Consider the following 20709-nt stretch of genomic DNA (forward strand, 5'->3'; position numbering starts at 1 on the left):
TATGTTGGTACTGAGGCGCAGACCCACACACACACTTTCAAAACACACACAAACGGATCTCAGACAAACACATCTGAAGATGAATCTCTGTTTTTGTCCAAATAAGGCTAACATTTGTTCTACTCCTCTGAAGTTCCCAATATACAGTACAGTACCAGATACAGTACATCAGTATAATACTCAACCAATGAGAGAAAAGGAAATAGGGAGAGGGAGGGAGCAGGAAAAGGGAAAAAGAAAGAGGAAAACTGTGAAAAACAGACTGATCTGATGGATGTCATATATATATTGTCTTCAAAATATTTCCAAACCGAGTGGGTTGTCTCTAATTTATGCTTTGTCCACAACTACAAGAATGAGTCAATAACATTTTGGGGTATGATTTGATATGACATGAGCTGTTAAAAAGGAGGTACTTTCAAAGATCTGAGACTATCACTCTCCCTCTTCTCTTTCTTTCTCACTCCCTTTCCACCCCCTCCTGTCATGGACAATACCACAACTCCTTTAAGACCATCTCAGGCTGTTAAATCAAACCTTCCAGGGACTTCATGTGACAGAAGTGGTTGTGTGAGGACTGAATCTCTCTTTATTTCTCTCTCGCCCTCTCGCTCTCAGCCATGTGAATGTTGTTATGGTATAAAGACATTCTTCATCATCACATTAAACTCGTAAATGACTGAATGATCTGTGAGTCAGACAGAACACAGCTGGGATGAGTTTATCACTGGAATTTCATCCTCTTGTCTCTCCTCTCCTCTTTTCATTCTATGCTGTTCTCTCTTCTCCTTTTCACTCTATGCTGTTCTCTCCTCTTTTCACTCTGCTGTTCTCCTCTCTTCTCCTTTTCACTCTGCTGTTCTCTCCTCTCCTCGCTTCTCCTCTTTTCATTCTATGCTGTTCTCTCCTCTTCACTCTATGCTGTTCTCTCCTCTTTTCACTCTATGCTGTTCTCTCCTCTCTTCTCCTCTGTCCACTCTATGCTGTTCTCTTCTCTCCTCGCTTCTCCTCTTTTCATTCTATGCTGTTCTCTCCTCTTCATTCTATGCTGTTCTCTCCACTTCATTCTATGCTGTTCTCTCCTCTCCACTCTATGCTGTTCTCTTCTCTTTTCACTCTATTCTGTTCTCTCCTCTCTTCTCCTCTGTTCACTCTATGCTGTTCTCTTCTCTCATCTTCTCCTCTTTTCACTCTACTGTCCTCTTCTCCTCTATGCTGTTCTTTCTTTTCACTATGCTGTTCTCTTTTCATTCTATGCTGTTCTCTTCTCTCCTCTTTTCCCTTCATCCTGTTATCTTCTCCTCTTTTCACTCTATACTGTTCTCTTCTCTCCTCTCTTCTCCTCTTTTCACTATACACTGTTCTCTCCTCTCAATCGACTCCCCTCCCCCTCTCCTTTTCTCTGTTCTTCTCCTTACCCCCTCTTCTCCTCTTTTCACACTCATCTCTTCTCTCCTCCCCTCTTTCTCCTCTCTTCTTTTCTTTTCACAGGAATGCATCAGAGTACCTCTGATGAGACATCTATCTTTCATTATAATTATCTGACAGTCATTCTGGCATTACAGAGCACTATCAGCTATCAGGTTTCGAAGGCTACGAGCATGTAGAGTGTAGTTCAGGTGAAGGCCGCTAGAGGTCACTGTGGTGGTGCTGTAAACTGAAGGCGGGGGAGATGGCACACCAGGCAGGTAAACCTAAATTACATGTCCTTCACTCTTGACCCTCAACTCATACCTCATAGTCCTACTCCAAACAAGCTATATACCCTTTAGACAACTGATTATCTTTGCCGTCCAGACAGAAATGATTGGAGACTAGGAGTCTAGGGGGTAGGCTACTAGGCCTAATCTCTGTCCTTAACCAGAACCACAGTTGTAGTACACTGAACAGAAACTACAACACACCTTCTCTTTTTGAAGAAAATAAACTAACCATCCAGGGACTTAATGTGACAGAAGAGGTCATGTGATGAGTTACCTTGCCTAAGACTGAATAATTGCCCTTGACCCCAACCCCAGCCTTATACAATGTCTCTCTCTCTCTCTCTATTTATCGCTCTCATTTTCTCTCTGTGTGAGAGTGAGTGCTGTTGTTATTGAGCCCACTGACTGCCTCGGTAGCGCGGATCACTCAGGCGCGGGCAGAGGCTGGACGGAGTTGACGGGAACGCGCAGTGCCATAAGTTAACGGGAAAGAGATCTCTGCTATCAAACCGACCTCCGCCTCACTTCTGATAGCTGCCCTCGGAGCTTTCTGTGGCTCCGACTGACTCCCCACCTTTCCAGCATTCTCTTTCTATTTCATAGTCTCCCTGTTTTTCTCTCTCTCCCTCTTTCTCTCCATACCAGTACAAACAGCTTTCGGTACGATTTTAACGGACACCTCGTGGAACGTTTTTCAATCACAAGCTGTGATTATTTTCTTCACCAACACCAATTGACTGATGACCATTATTAATGTGTACTTTTTTCGGTGTCTGATGACTTATTGATTTTTCTGGGTTAAATATTATGCGGGCTCTGCCCTCGAGCTGCGCCCTGAGAGGGACCCCATGAGTTCCGCTAAGTGTGACAAGACCCCACGGTGCGCTTGGACATTTCGGAGTACTACTTGCTCGTGCGCGGCCTGCAACCATGGAGCGGTCACGGGTCGGTCTGCTGTTCCTCGCACTCTGCCTTTTACGTGTGGTGAGTAGATGTCACCTATAGGTAGGTTCTGTGGCGATTTTAGCATGTAAATCTTGGTGGGATAAAAACAAAAAAAATACTATGCATAACAGCAAAGCCACTGCACAATACTAAACAATACAGTAATTGCACTATAACAGTGACAAACGGTGTCCACAAACTGTTAGGTCCTACATAAAGCTGTCCCAACCGCAGAGCTTTCTTTTCAGCACCATGGAGTGAATCCTTACCATTGCTACACCTGGCTATCAGCGGAGCCTTGTCTGGCAGATAAATAGTTAATTCAGCCTCATTTACTGTCATTTAATAAACATAGCTGATATGGCTGACTTGGTTAAACAAATGTGGTTTCTACTGTCAATTGAAATGTACAAACTATGGCATTAGGGGATCACAGCGGATAAAAGCCAATCCGTAATTTCGATTGAGACATTAATGAGCAAGCTAGGATGGACATAGTCAATTTAACTATTTGTTTAGTACTTTTGAAATGTACAGTGACAGAATTCAGAACATGGGCCGTTCTTACAGTGTTCTACCTGTACAACAAGTCAGAACCGTAGGACAAATAAAGGGGGCATATAAGCAGACAATCAAAGCTCTTACAATTACAATATTCAATTATTACATTTCTCTAAAACAGGCTAATGGCTACATGTACATCACCAAGTCACCAAGTCAGAACAGTAGGCTAAGTTATGAGGGGGAAAGGGACCACATTATTAGGGTGTTGTGTAGTAAGCTACTAACAGCTTATTACACAACAAACACTTAGTATTACTTTCTTAGCTACAGTATACATAACTCCCTGGCATATTACATCATTTATGCAGCAGCATACAATACATTTTTGGACTCACCTTGTTGTGCTGTGCTCACTTGAACAGGAAGGTGGCGCGGCGGTCCTTGTGGGCAAATTTTGGCATTCTCAAAGTCTGGCATTCTCTGGATTTATTGTGCTTTCAAAACAACTCTGGAAAAAACAAGGTTGAATCATGATATCAGTGATCTTCAGGTCGGAGCTCTAGAAAGAGGCCTGAGTTCCTTTTCTGGAATTCCGAGTTGGATGACCGTTCAAAATGTATTTTCCCAGTCGGAGCTCTTTTTTTCCAGAGTTGCCAGTTGTCTTGAACTCTTAGATTTCCCAGTTCTGAGTTTCCAGATGTTTTGAATGTGGCAGAAGTCATGTGAATGTCATGTGAATGTTTATCCTTTTAAGCCTGGAAAGAGACCATTAAAACCAGACTTGGACCACACACCCACTCCACTTAATAGCAGGCTAGTGATTGATTTGCAACGCTTACAGTTCGCCACTGATTCCTTCCAAACCACTCATTGTAGAATTTGCTATTTCCAACTTGTTGTGTACTGTTTATCTCCACTGGCCGATGAGCTCCGATACGTTTAATCTATCATTTTTCTTCATGTGACAAAGCTTGAAAAGGATTTACCAGTAGATTGTCGACCTGATTCATGATGATGACTGCTTGTTTAGCTTGCTAGCTAAGATTTTGAAAGTATGATGTTGACATGATCAATCCAAGGTAGATAAAACGTGATTTGACGTAATTTTATCTGTGGCCAATGACCTTGAGCCTTTTGGATGGGCACTTCTAATGTAAGTCGATGGCAGCACCCAAGGGGCTTGAATTTTCGAGCGGTGATGTAGTGTCCTCATGAGTGACAGAACACTGAGCCAAACACTGCGCAACTAGAGAACATTACCAACTCCTATGATCCAAATTTTACACTGGCTGGCCAACCACCACAGAAAGCACTGAGCTATGCTGAAACACTTGCATTTTGGAGCTTCCTTACTCAAGAAAACAAAAAAAGAGACCATGTTTGTATGTGGCTTTATTAACTCAATTATATATATTTTTTACATTGTTTGCAAACTGATATGTGACATGTATTCATGCTAAAATAACGTGCAGAACAGATGGGCCTCAAAACAGGTTTGTAAACAATGGCAGGCCGCCACTGGCTAGGTGCACTGTAGAAAGTAATTGCCCAACTCATTAAACCAATTGAATAAGGGTTACTCAAACATCTCCAACTGCCTGTAGAACTCAAATCATATATGTGGTACTCACTCAGATGCAAAGCGGATGTTCTTATAACTTAATGTTTTTGAGTATTGTTAACAAAATATTAGGTTATTGAGTAAATATATCTTTATTTATCTGCTATGCTAATCTAACGTTATTGACTTTTTACAATGACTTTTTACACTTATTAAATAAGTTGTTCTTACTTAAGTCTATTATGTTATACATCTTTATTTAAAATAATAAAGTCGTAGTCAGACACTTGACATTTGTGTGAAAAAACACTTGATTGATCTATGTTGTGCTTATTCAGTCGTTATTCAGTTCTTTTATCCCTCAGAAATGTTAAGACTTTGTCAAGCAACTAGTAACTGACAACAACAAAAAACTATTTAGGGCTACTGTAAATGCTGTGATAATATGGAGGAATGAAAAATGATCTCTCCTTTGTAAAAGCCTATCAGTGGTGGACAGCTAAGTTGACAATGTGGACGAAATGGTAAACGTTGTGACATCTGACATACAGGTAGATTGATGTACTCTGAAGAATATAGAGCCACTATAACTGAAAAGAAACAATAATGTAAATGCATATTTAGTTTCCAGTCTTTATATGTTTATGTACCAAGTCGAGATTCTCATGAGTCAGATGCCATTGGAAGTGAGTTGATTGCCCATAGCGTTCTTTCATGGTATGCTAGAGGGCCTTCAGAAAGCATTCATACCTCAGGACTTATTCCACATTGTGTTGTGTTACAGCCTGAATTCAAAATGGATTCAAATATAATAGTAATAGTCGCCCATTTGCAGTTGAAGTCGGAAGTTTACATACACTTATGTCGAAGTCATTAAAACTCGTTTTTCAACAACTCCACAAATTTATTTTTAACAAACTTAAGTTTGACCCAAGTTAAACAATTTAAAGGCAAGGCTACCAAATACTAATTGAGTGTATGTAAACTTCTGACCCACTGGGAATTTGATGAAAGAAATCAAATCTGAAATAAATCATTCTCTCTACTATTGTTCTGACATTTCACATCCTTAAAATAAAGTGGTGATCCTAACTGACCTAAGACAGGGAATTGTTACTTGGATTAAATGTCAGGAATTGTGAAAAACTGAGTTTAAATGTATTTGGCTAAGGTGTATGTAAACTTCTGACTTCATCTGTACACACAATACCCCATAATGACATGGTGAAAATCTTTGCAAATTTATTGAAATCTTTACAAATTTATTGAACATGAAATACATATATCTAATTTACGTAAGTATTCACACCCCTGAGTCAATACTTTGTAGAAGGCACTTTGGCAGCGATTACGACTGTGAGTCTTTCTGGGTAAGTGTCTAAGACCTTTCCACACCTGGATTGTGCAACATTTGCCCATTATTCTTTTCAAAATTCTTGAAGCTCTGTCAAATTGGTTGTTGATCATTGCTAGACAACCATTTTCAGGTCTTGCCAGATTTAAGTCAAACTGTAACTCGGCCACTGAGGAACATTCACTGTCATCTTGGTAAGAAACTCAAGTGTATATTTGGTCTTGTGTTTAAGGTTATGGTCCTGCTGAAAGGTGAATTCATCTCCCAGTGTCTGGTGGAAGGCAGACTGAACCAGGTTTTCCTCTAGGATTTTGCCTGTGCTGAGCTCCATTCTATTTTTTATCCTGAAAAACTCCCCAGTCCTTAACGATTACAAGCATATGCACCTACCACTATGGAGAGTGGTACTCAGTAATGTGTTGTATTGGATATGTCTCAAACATAACACTTTGTATTCAGGACAAAAAGTGAATTGCTTGACACATTTTTTGGGGGGTTTTCTTTAGTGCCTTGTTACAAACAGGATGCATGTTTTGGATTATTTTTATTCTGTGCAAGCTTCCTTCTTTTCACTCTGTCATTTAGGTTAGTATTGTGGAGTAAATACAATGTAGTTGATCCATCCTCAGTTTTCTCCTATCAAAGACTAACTCTGTAACTGTTTTAAAGTCACCATTGGCCTCCTGTTGAAATCCCTAAGTGGTTTTCTTCCTCTCCGGCAACTGAGTTAGGAAGGACACCTGTATCGTTGTAGTGACTGGGTGTTTTGATACACCATCCTAAGCGTAATTAATACCTTCACCATGCTCAAAGGGATATTCAATGTATGCTTTTTTTTTACCCATCTCCCAATAGGTGCCCATTGGAAATCTTCCCTGGTCTTTGTGGTTGAATCTGTGTTTCACTGCTCAACTGAGGGTCCTTACAGATAATTGTATATGTGGGGTACAGAGATGAAGTAGTCATTAAAAAATCATGTTAAACACTATTATTGCACACAGTGTGTCAATTCAACTTATTATGTGACTTGTTAAGCACATTTTTACTTCTGTACTTATTTAGGGCATCACAAAGGAGTTGAATACTTTTTGACTAAAGACAATTCAGTTTTTCATTTTTCTTAATTTATAAAAATGTAGAAAAACATAATTCTACTTTGACATTATGGGATAAACTCAATTGAATCTATTTTAAAGTCAATACAACAAAATATGGAAAAGTCAAGGGGTGTGAATATTATCTGAAGGCACAGTAAACATCTGATGGCACCGGCGCCCGTATCGCCCATATTGGTGGCCATTTTAGGTCGTACCGGGAAGTCAGATTAGCTTAATCGGCAATTTATCAGCCTCGGAGCACCACAGAAACACAGCACTTTGAATGAATAACAGACACATGTTCATAACAAGTGGCTAAGGATGAAATGTATCAAAATATCTATTCAAAACATGAAAAAAAATACAAAATATTGACTATAAATGTGTGAAAATTTTAAAATATATTTGCTTGTTTTGGGGAATTTAAACCATTTACTTTTGTTACAAAAGATTATTAAAATTTAAAATGTTACTGCTTGACAGAGGTTGTCTTTGCAATATTATCAATTTGTTGTAAGAAATTACCCCAATTGACACTTTTAAGCTAAAAATGTGTTGGTTAATCCCATTGTTACTTAATTTGATCCAGGGTGGGTTCTCTTCAGACAGACAACTCTTCCAACAAATCACGAGGCAGACATGCCAGAACATCGCGATTAAAAACCAATGTTTGCAGGCAAAACATTTGCAGTGGTTCTTGTGAAAGTAGTTGAAGCAAACTAGCCACTTGCGAAATGCGCTCATTAAAAGTAACCTCTGTGATCTCAATCTTGCTAGCTACTATTTCGTATTTTGTTCAAGAGAATAAGGTAATGACTTAGTTCCTCTATACCAAACTGAGGTTATATTACATACAGACGTGTTAAACTGGAATATTTGAAAATTGTGGGAGGCAACCTGGATGTCTAGAGACTACAATCCATCTGTCTCTCTCTCGCTTTGTCTGTCTGTCTGTCTGTCTGTCTGTCTGTATTTATCTCTCTCTCTCTGTTTCTCTCCATTCTCTCTCTCTCTCTTGGAAACCCGCACAGTGTCAGGATATTGAGAATTTGAATTTTGTGTGCAACAAATAAATGACATATTATAGGATGTTACATGTTTCCATTGGTAGTGGTGAGATAACATGTGATTGGTTAAGACAGTAACAGGGAACTGTGTGATTGGTTGAGACAGTAGCGGGGAACTGTGTGATTGGTTGAGACAGTAATGAGGTTGTGGGTTATTGGTTGTTTGTGTTCTGGTGACAGTAGAGTTGATAAATCAGCTCCAAAAGGAACAGAGATGCCAAGAGGATGCGGCCGGTGCAGGGGAAGGAGTGGCAAGGAGGGAAAGGTGTAATCACAATGATAGTCCTGAACTGTGGCAGGGCGAAGTATTAATTCACAATATAAACTTCATAGATCACCCAGCTTAACTACTCACACGCACGGATGCACACATATAAACATGCACACACAATACAAGCATATGAACCCCACACACAGTTTATGTTTGTCTGTAAGTGAATATCCTAAAGCCTGCAAGTCAGAAGACATACCTAGCACAGGGATGGCTCTGTGAGTGTCTGTCTGTCTGTGTGTTTGTGTTAAGTGGAGGGGGTTGTTCTTGGTTTGTTTGTTTGGATGTTCCTGTTGCCTGTGGTCACGATAAGTACCCAATGCCTTTAACCCTCTCCACACAGTGAGCTCTGTCCAAAGGAATGCAAGAATCTCTCTCTCTCTCCGTCTCTTTTCCATCTCTCTTTACACTCCCCCTCTCTCTTTCCACCCTTATTTCTTTCTCCCTCTCCCACAGTTTCTCATGTAGTTCAATATTCCAAATGGTACAGCCAATACGTCTGCCTAAATAGATGAGTGAAGGAGACAAGGAGAAGAAAAGAGAAGACGAGGAGTGGAGACAGTTAAGTTAATTTAAGACACATCCATTGACTGTCTTTCTACTCCCTCTCTGTCCAGAAAGTCAGCGGGAGAAATCCCACGTGTCACTTCCTCTGGGAGCTGCAGAGGGCAGAGCTAGTATGTCACTATGAGCTGAAGAAACAATCCATGGAGCCTGCAGGTAGACACATTCTCACACAAAATGTTGTCCCATAGGCCACCACAGCCTACACACACACACACACAGCCTACACACACACACACACACAGCCTACACACACACACACACACACACACACACACACACACACACACACACACACACACACACACACACACACACACATACAGGTTTGACATGCATGAGTGGTTGTGTGTGTGTACATTTTCTTATGACCTGTTTGTACGGGTTTACACCAAGCGTAGCTGTAGTGAAAGTGGACAGAATCGTATCTGTTGGTACACAGGGTCCCCTAACGCCTGTGACCTGTGTCTGCTTTCCCACGGGTTGTGTGTGTGTGTGTGTGTGTGTGTGTGTGTGTGTGTGTGTGTGTGTGTGTGTGTGTGTGTGTGTGTGTGTGTGTGTGTGTGTGTGTGTGTGTGTGTGTGTGTAGGCTGTGGTGGCCTATGGGACAACATTTCGTGTTGGGCCCCAGCAGCAGTAGGGGAGGTGGTGACTCTCTCCTGCCCCCCTGCTCTCACACACCTCTTCGGACGACAAGGTAAACTCAAATCTATTCCTCCATCCCGCTGTACCTAAATCCTTCCATCAACCATACTGTACATCCTGTCAGGATAAAAATTCTAGTTGCAAATGAAATGTATTAGTGACCTCTCGATGACCCCACTCTGAGGTTAGGGGTCACCATAAAGCAGGATTTAGCACCCTGAGAGACCTTCTCCTGAGGTTTAGGCCGGTGTCTGTAACCCAGCTAAAGGTCTGTCCAGAAGATAGAATCATCTACAGGTTACTCTGAGCCACAGTTGTCATGGTCTGGGCCTGGCACTGAGGGAACCAACAGATAAGGAATGAGCATATAACGAGTGGTTTGTTCTTCACTCGGCAGTAGATTGCTGCCAGACTATCTGGAGGACCGTGTCTGTCTCCCGTTGCACCTGTCTGTATGTCTATCTGTCTATTAAACATTTTAAAATATAGTATGTGTTGGCCTTATCTTTGCATTTTCACACCTTGGGCAAATTCACGATTCCTGACAATCCCTCCTTCTATTCCTGTATGTTCTCTCTTTTAGGCAACATCAGTAGGAACTGTACCGAGGCTGGCTGGTCTGACGTCTACCCCAGCCTCAGCACTGTCTGCTGGTCCAGCGACAACAAACCCAACATGGTAGGATTAACCACGGCAACTCCACAGTTAGTGAACCAACATGGCAGAGAAACCTTAACTACTGAACCAGAATGAAGAAACAGACTCCATTCACTACTAAATCACTATACAGTCAGACACTGCACTGAGCTGGAACAGGTTGTTCAAGCAGTTGTGACTCAAATGGAAACTTCTCTTTTGTCTGCTTGATGATAGTGGGTTATAAGGTCAGGGAGCCCAGGGAAATTACATTTTGATCCCTCCAAACATTTCACAATGTTTGTCATACCCTACCTCTGAGTGTGTGTGTACTCCCTGTGGGCCTGAGGCGTCCTGTACGATGAGAGTAGAGAGTCATAGGGCTTACGTGGCCTGGCTAGGTTATTGCAGGGATATAGGAGACTGCATTCCAATGCTCAAAGGTCATATTGGGCCTTAATCAGTAGTTGTTCCCAGCCTTGTTTCTTTAATGGCATGTTCTTAGCCTGGTTAACAAACAGGCTAACTGCAATGTAACTACCATGTTATAGAGAATATCTGGAACTGGTATCTGGTATCTCTCTCTCTCTCTTTCACTCTCTCTCGCTCCGTCCTCCTCAGTGATTCCATATGGTTGATCTTTGGTGGTATGACAGCCTCTGTGGTTGAGTTAGTCCAGACCCTCCCAGGTGTTCCATTGAGATTCCACAGTCAGAGGAGAGGATTCTGTCTGGAAGAGGAAGGGATGAAGGGGTTCCGTGCCTTACAACTGTCGAGAGGAGTCTGGACTTTCTCCCCAAATAGGGTCAAGGTCAGGGGTCAGAGGTGAAAGGTTAAAGTTAGGGTTTATTGTTTGGGATTAGAGACAAAGCACAATATTAAGGTTTGAACAGTTTTATGTTTGAATGTTGATACTCGTGTCAATTGTGTGTGTGTGTGGTATGTGTTTGAGTGTGTGTGTGTGTGTTTGTAAGTGTGTGAACACATGTGTGTGTCTCAGATGGTGTCTCACGCAACAAGCTCTCACAGTTTCACTGCAGAATCCGATGTTTTGTCCATAAATGTACATTTTGGAGGTTAGGGGAGACCAGGGTTGGTTGTCACGCGTTTACTCTTGTGTGTATTTCCAATGTTCTGGGTTGAAATAGGGCTAATTTGTATACTCACATCTTCAAATCAAATCAAGTTTATTTGTCACGTGCGCCGAGTACAACAGGTAGACCTTACAGTGAAATGCTTACTTACAGGCTCTAACCAATAGTGCAAAAAAAGGAACTGGGTGAAAATTGGTAAAGTAAAGAAATAAAACAACAATAAAAAGACGAAAATAGCAGTAGGGAGGCTATATACAGACACCGGTTAGTCAGGGTGATTGAGGTAGTATGTACGTTCGTGGTCAAAAGTTTTGAGAATGACACAAATATACATTTTCACAAAGTCTTCTGCCTCAGTTTGTATGATGCCAATATGCATATACTCCAGAATGTAATGAAGAGTGATCAGATGAATTGCAATTAATTGCAAAGTCCCTCTTTGCCATGCAAATGAACTGACCCCCCAAAAAACGTTTCCACAAAAGGACCAGCTGACATCCTCTCAATGATTCTCTCGTTAACACAGGTGTGAGTGTTGACGAGGACAAGGCTGGAGATCACTCTGTCATGCTGACTGAGTTCGAATAAGAGACTGGTAGCTTCAAAAGGATGGTGGTGCTTGGAATCATTGTTCTTCCTCTGTCAACTATGGTTACCTGGAAGGAAACACGTGCCGTCATCATGGCTTTGCACAAAAAGGGCTTCACAGGCAAGGATATTGCTGCCAGTAAGATTGCATCTAAATCAACCATTTATCGGATCATCAAGAACTTCAAAGACAGCGGTTCAATTTTTGTGAAGAAGGCTTCAGGGCGCCCAAGAAAGTCCAGCAAGCACCAGGACCGTCTCCTAAAGTTAATTCAGCTGCGGGATCGGGGCACCACCAGTACAGAGCTTGCACCAGGAATGGCAGCAGGCAGGTGTGGGTGCATCTGCACGCACAGTGAGGCAAAGACTTTTGGAGGATGGTCTGGTGTCAAGAAGGGCAGCAAAGAAGCCACTTCTCTCCAGGAAAAACATCAGGGACAGACTGATATTCTGCAAAAGGTTCAGGGATTGGACTACTGAGGACTGGGGTAAAGTCATTTTCTCTGATGAATCCCCTTTCCGATTGTTTGGGACTTCCGGAAAAAAGCTTGTCCGGAGAAGATAAGGTGAGCGTAACCATCAGTCCTGTGTCATGCCAACAGTAAAGCATCCTGAGACCATTCATGTGTGGGGTTGCTTCTCAGCAAAGGGAGTGGGCTCACTCACAATTTTGCCTCAGAACACAGCCATGAATAAAGAATGGAACCAACACATCCTCCGAGAGCAACTTCTCCCAACCATCCAGGAACGGTTTGGTGACGAACAAAAATCAAAATCAAATCAAATCAAATTTATTTGTCACATACACATGGTTAGCAGATATTAATGCGAGTGTAGAGAAATACTTGTGCTTCTAGTTCCGACAATGCAGTAATAACCAACGAGTAATCTAACGAATATGTACATAAATATATATTAATGAGTGATGGTACAGAACGGCATAGGCAAGATGCAGTAGATGGTATCGAGTACAGTATATACATATGAGATTAGTAATGTAGGGTATGTAAATAAAGTGGCATAGTTTAAAGTGGCTAGTGATACATGTATTACATAAAGATGCAGTAGATGATATAGAGTACAATATACACATATGAGATGAGTAATGTAGGGTATGTAAACATTATATTAAGTAGCATTGTTTAAAGTGGCTAGTGATATATTTTACATCAATGCCTTTTCCAGCATGATGGAGCACGTTGCCATAAGGCAAAAGTGATAACTAAGTGGCTCGTGGAACAAAACATCAATATTTTGGGTCCATGGCCAGGAAACTCCCCAGACCTTAATCCCATTGAGAACTTGTGGTCAATCCTCAAGAGGCGGGTGGACAAACAAAAACCCACAAATTCTGACACACTCCAAGCATTGATTATGCAAGAATGGGCTGCCATCAGTCAGGATGTGGCCCAGAAGTTAATTGACAGCATGCCAGGGCGGATTGCAGAGGTCTTGAAAAAGAAGGGTCAACTCTGCAAATATTGACTCTTTGCATCAACTTCATGTAATTGTCAATAAAAGCCTTTGACACTTATGAAATGCTTGTAATTATGTTTTAGTGTTCCATAGTAACATCTGACCAAAAATATCTAAAGACACTTAAGCAGCAAACTTTGTGAAAATTAATATTTGTGTCATTCTCAAAACTTTTGGCCACGACTGTACATGTAGATATGGTTAAAGTGACTATGCATATATGATGAACAGAGAGTAGCAGTAGCGTAAAAGAGGGGTTGGCATGCGGTGGTCGGGACACAATGCAGATAGCCTGGTTAGCCAATGTGCAGGAGCACTGGTTGGTCGGGCCAATTGAGGTAGTATGTGTAACAGTATAACTTTAGACTGTCCCCTCGCCCATACCCGGGCACGAACCAGGGACCCTCTGCACACATCAACAACAGTCACCCACGAAGCATTGTTACCCATCGCTCCACAAAAGCCGCGGCTCTTGCAGAGCAAGGGGAACCACTACTTCAAGGTCTCAGAGCAAGTGACGTCATTGATTGAAACACTATTTAGCGCGAACCACCGCTAACTAAGCTAGCGTTTCACATCCGTTACACTCACCCCTCTTTTGACCTCCTCCTTTTCCGCAGCAACCAGTGATCCGGGTCAACAGCATCAATGTAACAGTATAACTTTAGACCGTCCCCTCGCCCATACCCAGGCGCGAACCAGGGACCCTCTGCACACATCAACAACAGTCACCCACGAAGCATCGTTACCCATCGCTCCACAAAAGCTGCGGCCCTTGCAGAGCAAGGGGAACAACTACTTCAAGGTCTCAGAGCAAGTGACGTCACCGATTGAAACGCTATTTAGCGCGAACCACCGCTAACTAAGCTAGTGTTTCACATCCGTTACATATGTACAAGAATGTATAGTTAAAGTGACTATGCATATATGATAAACAGAGAGTAGCAGCAGCGTAAAAGAGAGGTGGGGGGGGGGGGGGGGTACACAATGCAAATAGTCTGGGTAGCCATTTGATTACCTGATCAGGAGTCTTAGGGGGTGAAAACTGTTGAGAAGCATTTTTGTCCTAGACTTTGCACTCCGGTACCGCTTGCCATGCAGTAGTAGGGAGAACAGTCTATGACTGGGGTGGCTCTTTGACAATTTTTAGGGCCTTCCTCTGACAGCGCCTGGTGTAGAGGTCCTGGATGGCAGGCAGCTTAGCCCCAGTGATGTACTGGGCCGTACGCACTACCCTCTGCAGTGCCTTGCAGTCGGAGGCCGAGCAATTGCCATACCAGGCAGTGATGCAACCGGTCAGGATGCTCTCGATGTTGCAGCTGTAGAACCTTTTGTGGATCTCAGGACCCATGCCAAATCTTTTTAGTTTCCTGAGGGGGAACAGGCTTTGTCGTGCCCTCTTCACGACTGTCTTGGTGTGTTTGGACCATTATAGTTTGTTGTTGATGTGGACACCAAGGAACTTGAAGCTCTCAACCTGCTCCACTACAGCCCCGTCGATGAGAATCAGGGCGTGCTCGGTCCTCATTTTCCTGTAGTCCACAATCATCTCCTTAGTCTTGGTTACATTGAGGGATAGGTTGTTGTTCTGGCACCAACAGGCCAGGTCTCTGATCTCCTCCTGTTAATGGGATTTATCTGTTAATTGAATGATTAGAATATTCCACCCTGAAACCAAAAATTGTATGGAATAGATTAGAATGTATAAAATTATAATCAATAAATGTGTAGTTCTCGTCAGAATTAGGGTAAAACGATATAGTTAATGTTTATGTCTTTATAGTGTCTTAAAAACAGACTGTCTGAGCAGAATTCGGTGCCGACCTTGGCTGGGGGCCACTGAGAGATTTGGGAAAGGTCAGGGAGTGATTTTCACGGTCCCTAATCTTTGTCGACTGGGTAGCAGGACAGTACGTGCGTAGGATACCGACTGTTTGTGTGCAAGCGTATGTGCGTATGAATTTTGTTTGTGTGCAAGCCTATGTGCGTAAGGAGCCAGTATAAAATGACTGGTTTTGTACAACTAACCAGCGCTCTCGTGAATAAACCTTATTGACTATTTTAGCTGGGCCTCCGTCTGTTTTATTTCAATCAGTATCTTACAAATCCTGATTAGCACGCTGAGTAGTTTAATTGAATTGGTTTATGAACATCGAGAACATAATTCTCATGACACCTCCCTATAGGCTGTCTCGTTGTTGTCGGTGATCAGGCCTAACACTGTTGTGTCATTGGCAAACTTAATGATGGTGTTGGAGTCATGCTTTCCATGCAGTCATGGGTGAACAGGGAGTACAGGAGGGGACTGAGCACGCACCCCTGGGGAGCTCCAGTGTTGAGGATCAGCGTGAAAGATGTGTTGCTACCTACCCTCACCACCTGGGGGCGGCCCGTCAGGAAGTACAGGATCCAGTTACAGAGGGAGGGTTTTCGTCCCAGGATCCTTAGCTTAGTGATGAGCTTTGAGGGTACTATGGTGTTGAATGCTGAGCTGTAGTCAATGAATAGCATTCTCGCATAGGTGTTCCTTTTGTCCAGGTGGGAAAGGGCAGTGTGTAGCGCAATAGAGATTGCATCATCTGTGGATCTGTTTGGGCAGTATGCAAATTGGAGTGGGTGTCGGGTTTCTGGGATAATGGTGTTGATGTGAGCCATTACCAGCCTTTCAAAGCACTTCGTGGCTACCGACGTGAGTAGTCATTTAGGCAGGTTACCTTAGTGTTCTTGGGCACAGGGACTATTGTGGTCTGCAAACATGTTGGTATTACAGACTCAATCAGGGACATGTTGAAAATGTCAGTGAAGACACCTGCCAGTTGGTCAGAACATGCCCGGAGCACACGTCCTGGTAATCCGCCTGGGCCTGCAGCCTTGTGTATGTTGACCTGTTTAAAGGTCTTACTCACATCGGCTACTGAGAGCATGATCACACAGTCGTCCGGAACAACTGATGCTCTCATGCATGTCTCAGTGTAGCTTGCGTTGAAGCGAGCATAGAAGTGATTTATCTGATCTGGTAGGCTCGTGTCACTGGGCAGCTCGCAGCTGTGCTTCCCTTTGTAGTCTGTAATAGTTTGCAAGCCCTGCCACATAAGCCAAGAATCAGAGCCGGTGTAGTATGATTCAATCTTAGCCCTGTATTGACGCGTTGCCTGTTTGATGGTTCGCCGCAGGGCATAGCAGGATTTATTTTAAGCTTCCGGGTTAGAGTCCCACACCTTGAATGCGGCAGCTCGTTAGCTCAGTGCGAATATTGCCTGTAATCCATGGCTTCTGGTTGGGATATGTACTGTATGTACAGTCACTGTGGGGACGACGTCCTCGATGCACTTGTTGATAAAGCCAGTGATTGATGTGGTGTACTCCTCAATGCCATCGGAAGAATCCCGGAACATGTTCCAGTCTGTGAAAGATGGGGTTGAAAATGCATCATTTTATTCCTTGAGAAAAACCTTTGACATTTTTAGTACATTTGCATGTGTACATGTGTGGGTGTGTGACAGACAAAATGATGTGTGTGAAAGAGAGGCAACAAACCGAGATAGCACAGATACCTCTGCCCAACGGATGTGCACATGATGCATTGAGCAGTTTAGACATGGTTTGCTCATGGCAAGATGTCTCAAAGATGTGTGTAGAATGGCTACATTCTAAATTCTACAGTTCTACATCGTTTAGATGTCGGCCAGGCATCAACATTCTATTCTGATGTCTGCAAAGTTTTACCAATATGCAAACGTTCTCCACACTACATATTCCCAACACATTTTGATATGTCGGCCAAAGCTGTTTGTGTTTACTTGTAATGGAGGTCTCTATAGCAACAGCATAAAATAGCTTGGGATTTATTATACTGTATACTGGCAGTAGCAATGTCCACCAACAATATAGTAATCATGTGTTTGACAGTGACAACTAACCCCACATTCGATATGACATCCATCCCCACCACTTCCTCCAATGCTAATTAAGATTTGTATTTCTGATTGCATTTATTAAGGATCCCCATTAGTTCCTGCCAAGGCAGCAGCTACTCTTCCTGGGGTTTATTATGTATCCCCCATTAGTTCCTGCCAAGGCAGCAGCTACTCTTCCTGGGGTTTATTATGGATCCCCCATTAGTTCCTGCCAAGGCAGCAACTACTCTTCCTGGGGTTTATTATGGATCCCCCATTAGTTCCTGCCAAGGCAGCATCTACTCTACCTGGGGTTTATTATGGATCCCCCATTAGTTCCTGCCAAGGCAGCAGCTACTCTTCCTGGGGTTTATTATGGATCCCCCATTAGTTCCTGCCAAGGCAGCAACTACTCTTCCTGGGGTTTATTATGGATCCCCCATTAGTTCCTGCCAAGGCAGCATCTACTCTACCTGGGGTTTATTATGGATCCCCCATTAGTTCCTGCCAAGGCAGCAGCTACTCTTCCTGGGGTTTATTATGGATCCCTCATTAGTTCCTGCCAAGGCAGCAGCTACTCTTCCTGGGGTTTATTATGGATCCCCCATTAGTTCCTGCCAAGGCAGCAGCTACTCTTCCTGAGGTTTATTATGGATCCCCCATTAGTTCCTGCCAAGGCAGCAGCTACTCTTCCTGGGGTTTATTATGGATCCCCCATTAGTTCCTGCCAAGGCAGCAGCTACTCTTCCTGGGGTTTATTAACTCAGTAAAATTATTAGTTCCTGCCAAGGCAGCAGCTACTCTTCCTGGGGTTTATTATGGATCCCCCATTAGTTCCTGCCAAGGCAGCAGCTACTCTTCCTGGGGTTTATTATGGATCCCCCATTAGTTCCTGCCAAGGCAGCATCTACTCTACCTGGGGTTTATTATGGATCCCCCATTAGTTCCTGCCAAGGCAGCAGCTACTCTTCCTGGGGTTCAGCAACATTAAGGCAGTTACATACCGTTTAAAACACTTTACCCAATACTTTTACTGAGTTACCTCAGGGCACTATTCCACTATCACATATTTACAATACAACATCAACTAACCTGTACCCCTGCACACTAACTCGTTACCGGTGCCCCCTTTATATAGCCTCGTTATTGTTATTCTTATTGTATTACTTTTGACTTTAGTAAATATTTCCTTAACTCTTCCGGAACCGCACTATTGGTTAAGGGCTTGTAAGTAAGCATTTCACGGTAAAGTCTACACTTGTTCTATTCGGCGCATGTGAAAAATAAAGTTTGATTTGAACGTCTTATCCTTTCTAAGTGTGTCTGTGCCTCTTCACAGTCCCTGCTGTTCCATAAGGTGTATTTTTACTGAATGCATCAGTTACCTGACATGAAATAGAGCAAACCCCAAGCCTACATTTATTTAACTTGGCAAGTAATTTAAGAACAAATTCTTATTTACAATGACGGCCTTAACTGCCTTGTTCAGGGGCAGAACGACATATTTTTACCTTGTCAGCTCTGGGATTCGATCTAGCAACCTTTCGGTTACTAGTCCAACACTCTAACCACTAGGGTACCTGCCACCCCTTGATGGTAATAGCGCTCACTGTTGCCCATAGTGGTTGGTTTAGAAGTAATATCTCGACATCCTGCTTACCTGGACGGACGTCAAATTTTTGCAACCTGGCTAGGGGAATGTTATTTAACAGGATGAGAGGGTGATGGAGAGGATAATGTTGTTTATCAGGATGAGAGGGTGATGGGGAGGGTAATGTTGTTTATCAGGAGGAGAGGGTGAGGGGGAGGAGAATGTTGTTTATCAGGATGAGAGGGTGAGGGGGAGGAGAATGCTATTTATCAGGATGAGAGGATGATGGGGAGGAGAATGTTGTTTATCAGGATGAGAGGGTGATGGGGAGGAGAATGTTGTTTATCAGGATGAGAGGGTGATGGGGAGGAGAATGTTGTTTATCAGGATGAGAGGGTGATGGGGAGGAGAATGTTGTTTATCAAGATGAGAGGGTGGTGGGGAGGAGAATGTTGTTTATCAGGATGAGAGGGTGATGGGGAGGAGAATGTTTTTTATCAGGATGAGAGGGTGATGGGGAGGGTAATGTTGTTTATCAGGATGAGAGGGTGAGGGGGAGGAGAATGCTATTTATCAGGATGAGAGGATGATGGGGAGGAGAATGTTGTTTATCAGGATGAGAGGGTGATGGGGAGGAGAATGTTGTTTATCAGGATGAGAGGGTGATGGGGAGGAGAATGTTGTTTATCAGGATGAGAGGGTGATGGGGAGGAGAATGTTGTTTATCAAGATGAGAGGGTGATGGGGAGGAGAATGTTGTTTATCAGGATGAGAGGGTGATGGGGAGGAGAATGTTTTTTATCAGGATGAGAGGGTGATGGGGAGGAGAATGGTTGTTTATCAGGATGAGAGGGTGATGGGGAGGAGAATGGTTGTTTATCAGGATGAGAGGGTGATGGGGAGGAGAATGGTTGTTTATCAGGATGAGAGGGTGATGGGGAGAAGAATGTTGTTTATCAAGATAAGAGGTTGAGGGGGAGGAGAATGTTGTTTATCAGGATGAGAGGGTGATGGGGTGGAGAATGGTTGTTTATCAGGATGAGAGGTTGATGGGGTGGAGAATGTTGAAGAGCAGACAGACTAAGATATACACACACACACTAGTTGCAGGTATTTCCCAACCTCTTGTGGTATGACATCTATGAGAGGAAAGGGGTAATTAATGCAGGTTTGAAGCTAAACAGCGCTGGTGCAACCATGGACATTATCTTTTGCATTCCAAACTGGTTGTGAAAGAAACACTTGTAGAGACAGACTGTTTTGACATCAGCAAGGCTTTTTATAATGCAGGCAGAATGTATGCCTATGTGTGACAGTGTTTGTGTCTGTGTGTCCTTGATGTAGCTGGTGTGTTGCAATGTGTGTGTGTACATGACTGTATGTGTGTCTCCTCCAGCTGCTGTTCTACTCGGTGGTGAAGACTCTGTACACTCTGGGCCACAGTCTCTCCCTCATCGCTCTCATCACCTCTACACTCATTCTCTGTCTGTTCAGGTAACCAACACACACACACACATAGAGACACACACACACATAGAGACACACACACACACATAGAGACACACACACACATGCTTTGTGAAAGGAGTAGTGTTTTGCTGTTTTTAATACGGGGGTTATCAAGGATCCTTCTGGATGTTTATATTTCCCATAATTCACTTATAGACACCGTTAATAAACATTCTTATCATGACCCCATGTCTCATGTGTGAGTGTG

General features: G+C 43.0%; 1 protein-coding gene across 9 annotated transcripts in view; it reads left to right on the forward strand.

Annotated features, from left to right (window-relative positions):
• The first annotated feature begins 765 nt into the window (after positions 1 to 765).
• The window catches only part of LOC100136266 (vasoactive intestinal polypeptide receptor type 2), a 23949-nt gene continuing 4005 nt past the window's right edge, over positions 766 to 20709 (forward strand). For 2 of the 9 annotated variants that reach the window (XR_016484266.1, XM_090189014.1), the window contains exons 1-5: positions 2018 to 2687; positions 9124 to 9222; positions 9656 to 9763; positions 10295 to 10389; positions 20389 to 20486. Coding sequence is in view for 8 of the 9 variants with exons in the window: in XM_090189014.1 (XP_090045140.1) it covers positions 2552 to 2687; positions 9124 to 9222; positions 9656 to 9763; positions 10295 to 10389; positions 20389 to 20486 (536 nt within the window). In the remaining variant the exon portion in view is untranslated. 9 annotated transcript variants of the gene reach the window in all.

The sequence above is a fragment of the Oncorhynchus mykiss genome, chromosome 11 (genome assembly GCF_057628025.1).
Source record: "Oncorhynchus mykiss isolate SJ-2025 chromosome 11, ASM5762802v1, whole genome shotgun sequence".
Classification (NCBI taxonomy): domain Eukaryota; kingdom Metazoa; phylum Chordata; class Actinopteri; order Salmoniformes; family Salmonidae; genus Oncorhynchus; species Oncorhynchus mykiss.